The sequence below is a fragment of the Coffea arabica genome, chromosome 4c (genome assembly GCF_036785885.1).
Source record: "Coffea arabica cultivar ET-39 chromosome 4c, Coffea Arabica ET-39 HiFi, whole genome shotgun sequence".
NCBI classification, from domain to species: Eukaryota; Viridiplantae; Streptophyta; class Magnoliopsida; order Gentianales; family Rubiaceae; genus Coffea; species Coffea arabica.
This window is the reverse complement of record NC_092316.1, coordinates 18,587,834-18,596,483: the sequence shown is the minus strand read 5'-3', so window position 1 is coordinate 18,596,483 and position 8,650 is coordinate 18,587,834. Positions and strand designations below refer to the sequence as shown.

The following is an 8,650-nucleotide window of genomic DNA, read 5'->3' as shown; positions in this document are numbered from 1 at the left end:
AGTTTGGGAATTGTTTTTCGCTTAGTCTTGAGGTTATATCTTATTTCATTTGATGAGAGCGATCGAGTCCTGGCAAGAGTTGGGCAGGCAGTCTGCCAAACCCTTTGATTCGTCTTAGGAGAAGGTGGGGCTGTCACAGACCATGTTGCTGTTGGTCTCTTGGATTATCGTTACGTGTTGCTGCGATGTTTGGCCGAACCAGACTTCACCAGAATCTGGACGAGAGGGATTTGGCAAATGGGAAAATATCCAATACGTGTATTTCGTTGGACAACGGATTTCCACGTCCACAAGGAATCCTCATTAGCTCCAGTTTGGTTCTCACTTCCGTCTATACCAGTTCACTTCTTCGACAAACACTCGCTATTCTCCATCGTTAGTCCAGTAGGGAAGCCATTGTTCTTGGATGCAGCAACGGTGGCTGGAACGCGGCCAAGTGTAGCGAGTTTATGCATGGAAGTGGATTTACTGAAGCCGCTGGGTTCGAGGGTCTGGGTGGCAGTGGAAGGCGCAACGGGTTTCTGGCAAAACATTGTTCCTGATGAATTACCAGCGTACTGCTCTGGGTGTTTGAGACTAGGTCATTCAGTGACTGATTGTAAGGGGAAGTTGGTGGAGTAGGGGTCATGGAAGCAAAGAGAGAACACACGCATGGTGCAGCAAGGTCCAATCATGGAGCCTCCCTCAAATTCCCACGGCCAGGAACAGCTTGCTGTTGCGACAACAGCGCTGATCCAAGAGGGGCCACGGGACCTAGTACAGAAGCAACTTTCCCAAATCACTGATGTCATTGACCAGAGCCAAACACAGCAGCAGCAGGTTGGGGAGATGGTGATCAGAACGCAAGATGTAGGCGACGCACAGGGTACAGTAGGGCTCTCTCTACCAACGCAGGTTGCAATAGTGGGTCGGGCAGCATATATCAATGAAGAAAAACTAAATCAGGGGTATGGAGGGAGGTGAAGTTGAGAAGGTGTATGGGCAAGAAGGGGAGACGTCTGCCCTGCCAAACAAGCAAGCAATGTTGCGGATAGCAAGTGGGACAGGAGAGGGAGTTGGGCTGGATGTCCAGGGTGGGAGTCAGAGGGCTGATCAGGTGCAAATCCATGGCAGTGAAATACAGGGGCAGGAAGACACCCCGGGGCTATCCGAAAACAGGGTTTGAACAAGAGGAGCATGAGGATATGGACGACACGTGGGCTACCGATTTTCCCCAGGTAGCGGGGAATTTGTCGCCAAGGATGGTGGTTGTGCCTGAAACTAGTTCGGCATCTTTGGTGGTGGAGCTAAACATTGATCACCCTGGCGACGGTGGTATGGGGTTCAAAACGTCCAGGGGACGGGGGGCTTGGATTCATTTTCCATCCAATAGACAGCTCAGGTCAGCAACATCTACCCATAACTCTTTTCAGGCTCTCCATCATGATTAATTTGCTTATGTGGAATATTAGGGGAGTATCTAGGAGATCACATTTGCATAGGTTGATTAAATTAGTACGTTTGCATGGTGTTCAGTTTGTGGCTATATCAGAGCCAAAAATGCACATATCTCATATTGATTACATTCGCATGTGGCTATCATTTGACTTGGTAGTGGTCAACCTGACGGGAGGCCTCTGGGTTTTCCTTAATCATCCATTTAGTTGTTCAGTAGTTGGGAATTCTAGTCAGCATATTTCGTTATCTGTACACCACCCGTGGTTGCCAGGTCCTTTGCTTTTCTCTTTTGTCCACGCGAAGTGTTTAGTGGAGGAACGTCGTGATTTATGGAGCTAGTAACTTCGGGATAAACTTGGGGCCGCGTCTTGGTGCATTGAGGGATATTTCAATATTATAACGGCCCCTCATGAAAAATAAGGAGGCCGGCCTTTCGTCGCTTCTGAAGGCGTGGAGTTCTTGTCATTCATCAAAGAGGCAGGGGTTTTTGATGTGGGATTTTTGGGGCCGAACTTCACATGGAACAACAATAGGAGGGGGCGAGCGCGAATATGGAAACAGCTGGATACGTTAGTGCTCAATAAAGAGTGTCTGGGTGTAGCCTTGGCAATCTCGGTCGTCCACCTGGCCAAACATCCATCGGATCATTCCCCGCTGAAGGTCTCGTTTGCTTCCAGGAAGGACAATAAACCGCGCCTATTTCATTTCCTAAATGTGTGGACCACAAGACCAGATTTAATGGAAGTGATTCGCCAGGCTTGGAATATGGAAGTGCAGGGCTCCCCCTTACGGATTCTATGCTCCAAACTGTTGGCAGCTCGGAGGGGAATTCAAGGGTGGAATAAGCAGTCCTTTGGTAATATCTTTGATGCGGTAAAAGAGGCAGAGGTCGGGTTATTGAGGGCCGAGGGTGCAATGGTCCATGGTGATTCTGAGGGGGCACAGGTGGAGCTAAATAAGGCCCAGACAGAGTTAAGACGGGCTCTAGCGGTGGAAGAGCAGTACTGCCGTCAGAAGGCTAGAGTGACCTGGCTTCATAACGGGGACCGAACTTCCAAATACTTCCATGAGGTGGTTAAGCAGTGGAGGGTGCAAGGAATGATCCACAGAGTTAAGAGGGCTGATGAAGTGTGGGTGGAGGACGATAACGGAATAGCAACAGATTCAATTGAATATTTCTCTAACCTATTTTCTAGTGATACAAGTTCAAATTTGGATGGGTTGCTAGGTTTAATTCCGTCCTTGGTTTCGAGGGAGGACACTATGATCTTGGAGGAGGTTCCGACCTTGGAGGAAGTTAGGCGAGTGGTGTTCGCAACGGATGGGGAGAGTGCCGCGGGGCTGGATAGCTTCACGGGGAAGTTTTTCACCTTTGCTTGGGACATCATTGCTCAGAATGTTCACAAGGCCATAGTGAGTTTCTTCTGTGGTGCGGAGCTTCCTCGGTTTATCACTTCTACCTCCATTGTACTGATTCCCAATGATCTGAATCCCTAGGATTTTTCTATGTTTAGACCTATTAGTCTTTGCAATTTTTTTAATAAACTGGTATCCAGGATCGTGGTGGAACGGGTAGGCCCGCTCTTGTCGAAAATTATCTCTCCTCAGTAGACGGGTTTTGTCAAAGGGCGGAACATCACAGAGAATTATTTACTAGCCCAGGAGCTGATCACAGGCATTGGCAAGAAGGCACGAGGAGGCAATATAGCCTTGAAGTTGGACATGGCAAAGGCATATAACTGGATGTCTTGGACCCATGTGATTCATGTTTTGGGGAAGTTTGGATTTGGGGAGCGGTTCATAGATATGGTATGGAAACTGCTATTGAATGTCTGGTTCTCGATTATTATCAACGGGGTGTCACACGAGTTTTTTAAATCTATCAGGGGCCTAAGACAAGGGGATCCCTTATCCCTGGTGCTGTTTGTTATTGGGGCGGAGGTGTTATCACGGGGTTTAAATAACTTGGCTCGACAAGCGGGTTTCGTGGGATTCCGGGTCCCAAGGGTTTATCCTACGGTGACGCACCTAGCTTTCGCAAGTGATGTGATAATTTTCTCGAATAGGTCTACTGCTGCTTTAAAAGATATTATGCAAGTCTTGGGGGCGTATCAACGGTCATCAGGGCAACTGGTGAATGTTCACAAAAGTGGATATCTAGTTCATTCGTCACTGCCGCTGGCTCGCAGAAGGGTGATTGAGAGGGTCACGCGTTTCTCACAACGGGTTTTCCCGTTTCGATACCTTGGATATCCACTATATATCAGGCGGTGTAAGGCATCATATATGGGGGAGGTAGGTCAAGCGCTAGTACACAAAATTATGTCCTGGAATCAAGGCTTCTCTCTACGGGGGGAAAGTTAACTTTAATCAAGCATGTATTGATGTCGATTCCAGTGCACTTGCAATTGGCTGCGGTATTACTGGCCTCAGTGTTCAGAATGCTGGAAAAGGTTTGTGCCAACTTCCTATGGGGTGCTTCAGATGACGGAATGAAGTATCATTGGATTGGCTGGTCTCATTTATGCTATCCGGTTGAGGAGGGAGGAGTGGGCCTTAGACGGTTACGTGATATGTACGAGGCCTTCTCTTACAAGCTATAGTGGCAGTTTCACGCTGGGTCGTTGCTCTGGACGAGACTTATGCGGGTTAAGTATTGTAGAGACCTTCATCCGTGCCAGGTTCAACTGATTAGATGCGTCTTGGGCACATGGAGGAGAATGCTAAACATTAGCAGGCAAGTGGAGTTTTCTCTAGTCTGGCAGGTCCAGGATGGTGGCTCATGTCATTTCTGGTACGATAATTGGCTGGGGAGTGGTGCGCTGTTCCTCAAAGCTACGGTGAATCCTGTTCTCTCATTCAAAGATTTCATTGTGAATGGGAAATGGAGTTCCCATCTGCTATCACGAGTCCTCCCCCTGGATTTACTTCCTTCTGTATTACTCCACCCAGTTCCTCGATGAGGGCGTGTAGATGAGTTCATATGGAGTTTGACGTCGTCTGGCAAATTCTCTCTTGCATCAGCTTTCGAGGGGGTACGCCAAGCACGTTGCTCTTCGTTCGTATATTCCCAAATCTGGCATCGTTGAATCCCGTCGAAAATATCCTTCTTCATGCTACGCTTGCTATTTGGGAGGTTGTCATTCCCTGACGTCTTGTGCAGGATGTGGTTTCAGATGCCTTCAAAATGTTTTTGTTGTCCCAATGGAGCAACAGAGACGGTGGAGCATGTCTTTTCTGAGGGGCAGCTTGCTAAAGCGGTATGGAATTGCTTTGCTAGCATGTGTGGCCTTACGCAAGTAGGATCGTCACTGAGGGCTAGGGTAGTGGCTTGGTGGATGTCACCTCTGAGGGCAGAGAAAAGACGACTCTTATTCACAATGATTCCTAGTTTCATTTGCTGGCACATTTGGAGGGCGAGGAACGGAGTAGCGTTCAAAGGTACCAGGATGCAATCGGCTAATATCTGCCAAGCCGTTATCTCAGATATCACGTCAGGTTTGGAGAATCAATTTAGTATCAAGTTGGGATGGGTCTCTTTTCCTCAGCTATATGACTGGTCTGGTCAACAAGGCGGCGGCATTAGAGTCGAGCTCGTGCGGTGGAGGGCAAAAGAGATGGGGTGTCTAACACTGAACACGGACGGCTGTTTCAAGGGCAACCCTAGATGGAGTGGCAATGGCAGGGTCTTGCGAGATTCTTTAGGAAGGCCTATAATGGCTTTCTCAGCGTTCTTTGGTAAAAGTCTGAGCTTGCACGCAGAGGCCCTCGCTTTGCTAACTGACTTCAGTTGTGTGTGGAGAAGGGGTTCTCCAATGTGCAGATACAATCAGATTCCCAGGTATTGGTGGGAATACTTCAGCGGCATTTCAAGTGCTCGTGGCGGATCCGGAACGAGGTGGAACAAATCTGGGAGTTGGTAGCGGAGCGAGAATTTCTCATTGCTTCAGAGAAGCTAACCGAGTGGCAGATATTCTTGCCAATATGGGTGTCTCTCATCAGCATCAGCCTTGTGTTATCTATGAACATATACGCACATTCCCGAAGTTGGCAAGGGGGGAGGTTCGTCTAGATAGGTTGGGCATGTCATCTGTTAGGAGGATAAAAGGGGCAAGTGGGACAGTAATGCGTGGTGGGGAAACTTTGTAGTTCTGACTCTTTTAGTTGCTGCATTGAATAAATAAAAATCCAATTTTTTTAAAAAAAATGTCACATTTGGAAGATTATGTTCTTAGGAAAAAAAAAGGACACTTGCTGTAGGCTTCCATCATAGGTCGATCAATACAATTTAGCAAATTGTGTGCCTATAAATATTTATATATATATATATATATATAAGATACCTCAAAATCGAAATACAGTGAACCGAGCAAGAAAACCATTCCTTGTAGCATGTTTTTAATGAAAACTTGTTTAATACTACAATGATATATGGACAAAAACTTAAAAAAGTTTCAAGTGGAATGAAAAGAGCCAACGATTGAAATCATGACATCAAATGTTTGCTGCTCCTTTTATGTTTTCAATTTAGTTTTAAAATTAGATGTAACTGTTTTAACCTAAATGCAAGAAAATTCTTAAATTTCTTTTAAAAGATATATTCATCAAGATTCATCCACAATTGTTAGATATTTGGAGAAAACGCTCATATAGGTCTAGGACCTGTGACCAATATTTGAAAACCCAGACTATATTGAATGATGGGTACGGTTGAATGTGTTAAGTGATTTGCTTTCTAGAGTGATTAGTTATAAAAACTTAGTAGTGGCCAAAATCGGGTTAACTGGATTAAAATGAGAAAACTACCTAGTTTAACTAAGGAACAATTTAATGAAAATGATTTTTAGTGCACCAATCAATTCATTGCCTAATTTTGATCAAGCCCAAAAGTTTTCAAAATTTGTCAACTTATTTAATGGCATCCCAAATTTAAACCTTGTGAATTACAATGCATTGTTAACAATAACATTTATTGTTTTTGTTTCATTCATCTCTTTCAAAATGTATTTCACTATTTCTTTTTCATTGCCTTTTATTCTTTTATCATACCTATCTTATAGATTACAACTCATATAGTTTTTGAAATTTTAATACTAGCAAATAATGCTTTGTATAAATCTTTTACCTTTTGTTCAATAAAAGTTGTATTTAAGGTTCTAACAATTATTATTTCAGAAGATTAAAATCAAGATTGAATTGATTATTTCTAGCATGTAGTGAAGTTATACAAGCATTTTTTTTTAATTTTTATTTATTTAACGCATCAAATAAAAGAGCCAGAACTACAAAATTTCCCCACCATGCCTTACTGGCACACTTGCCCCTCTTATCCTCCTAACCGATGACATGCTCAACCTGTCAAGACGAACCTCCCCTCTTTCCAACTTTGGGAACGTGTAAATGTGTTCATAGATAACACAAGGCTGGTGCTGATGAGAGACACCCACATTGGCAAAAATATCTGCCACTCGATTAGCTTCTCTGAAGCAATGCGAAATTCGTGCTACGTCCGCTACCAGCTCCCAGATTTGATCAAGCTCGTTCTGGATCCGCCACGGGCACTTGAAATGACGCTGAAGTATTCCCACCAATACCTAAGAATCTGATTGAATCTCCACATTGGTGAACCCCTTCTCCACACACTGAAGTCCAGTTAGCAAAGCAAGGGCCTCCGCATGCAAGCTCAACCTTTTACCAAAGAACGCCGAGAAAGCCATTATAGGCCTTCCTAAAGAATCTCGCAAGACCCCGCCACCGCCACTCCATCCAGGGTTGCCCTTAGAACAGCCATCCGTGTTCAGTGTTAGGCAACCCATCTCTTTTGCCCTCCACCTCACGATCTCCACTCTAATGCCGCCGCCTTGTTGCCCAGACCAATCATATAGCTGAGGAAAAGAGACCCACCCCAACTTGATATTAAAGTGATTCTCCAAACCTGACGTGATATCTGAGATAACGGCTGGGCAGATATTAGCCAGTTGCATCCTGGTACCTTCGAAAACTGCTTTGTTCCTCGCCCTCCAAATGTGCCAGCAAATGAAACTAGGCATTATTGTGAATAAAAGTTGCCTTTTCTCTGCCCTCGGTGGTGACAACCACCAAGCCACTACCCTAGCCCTCAGTGATGACCCTACCTGTGTAAGCCCACACATACTTGCAAAGTAGTTCCATACCGCTGTAGCACACTGTCCCTCGGAAAAGACATGCTCCATCGTCTCTATTGCTCCATTGGGACAACACAAACATTTTGACTGCAGCACAAGACGTCGGGGAATGGCAACCTCCCACACAGCAATCGCAGCATAAAGATGGATATTTTCGAGAGGATTCGACGATGTCAGATTTGGGAATGTACAAACAAAGAGTTGCGGCCTTGGCGTACCTCCTCGAAAGCTGATGCAAGAGTGAATTTGCCAGACGACATTAAACTCCATATGAACTCGTCTGCACGCCCTCCTCGGGGGATCGAGTGGAGCAATACAGAAGAAAGTAAATCCAGGGGGAGGACTCGCGATAACAGATGGGTACTCCATTTCCCGTTCACAATGAAATCCTTGAACGAGAGGGCAGGGATCGCCGTAGTTTTGAGGAACAGCGCACCATTTCCCAACCAATTATCGTACCAGAAGTGACATGAGCCACCATCCTGGACCTGCCAGATTAGAGAAAACTCCACTTGCCTACTAATGTTTAGCATTCTCCTCCAAGTACCGGAGGCGCATCTACTCAGTTGAACCTGGCACGAGTGAAGGTCTCTACAATACTTAGCCCGCATAAATCTCGCCCAGAGCGATGACCCAGCCTGAAACTGCTACCATAGCTTGTAAGAGAAGACCTCATAAATATCACGTAACCGTCTAAGGCCCACTCCGCCTTCCTCAACCGGATAGCATAACTGAGACCAGCCAATCCAATGATACTTCATTCCGCCATCTGAAGCACCCCATAGGAAGTCGGCACAAACCTTTTCCAGTATTTTGAACACCGAGGCCGGTAATACCGCAGTCGATAGCAAGTGCACTGGAATCGACATCAACACATGCTTGATCAAAGTTAGCTTTCCCCTCGTAGAGAGAAACTTTGATTTCCAGGACATAATTCTTTGCACAAGCGCCTGACCTATCTCCCCCATATATGATGCCTTACACCATCCGATATATAGTGGAAATCCAAGGTATCGAAATGGGAAAGCCCTGCGTGAGAAACACGTGAC

At 45.7% G+C, this 8,650-nt stretch overlaps 3 protein-coding genes across 3 annotated transcripts; 2 read left to right on the top strand and 1 right to left on the bottom strand.

Moving 5' to 3' along the window:
* Window positions 1–1,064: 1,064 nt before the first annotated feature.
* On the top strand, window positions 1,065–2,934 carry LOC113739092 (uncharacterized). The gene is made up of 2 exons (XM_027266338.1): window positions 1,065–1,314; window positions 2,039–2,934. Exons 1-2 carry the CDS (start codon window positions 1,065–1,067, stop codon window positions 2,932–2,934), a joined length of 1,146 nt encoding a protein of 381 aa, XP_027122139.1.
* Window positions 2,935–4,079: 1,145 nt separating this feature from the next.
* Window positions 4,080–5,586, top strand: LOC140004718 (uncharacterized). The gene is made up of 3 exons (XM_072044859.1): window positions 4,080–4,373; window positions 4,614–5,278; window positions 5,388–5,586. The coding sequence occupies exons 1-3, from the start codon at window positions 4,080–4,082 to the stop codon at window positions 5,584–5,586; spliced, it is 1,158 nt and encodes a 385-aa protein (XP_071900960.1).
* A 1,445-nt stretch (window positions 5,587–7,031) lies between these two features.
* Window positions 7,032–7,970, bottom strand: LOC140004716 (uncharacterized). The gene has a single exon (XM_072044858.1). It carries the CDS (start codon window positions 7,968–7,970, stop codon window positions 7,032–7,034), a length of 939 nt encoding a protein of 312 aa, XP_071900959.1.
* Window positions 7,971–8,650: the final 680 nt, after the last annotated feature.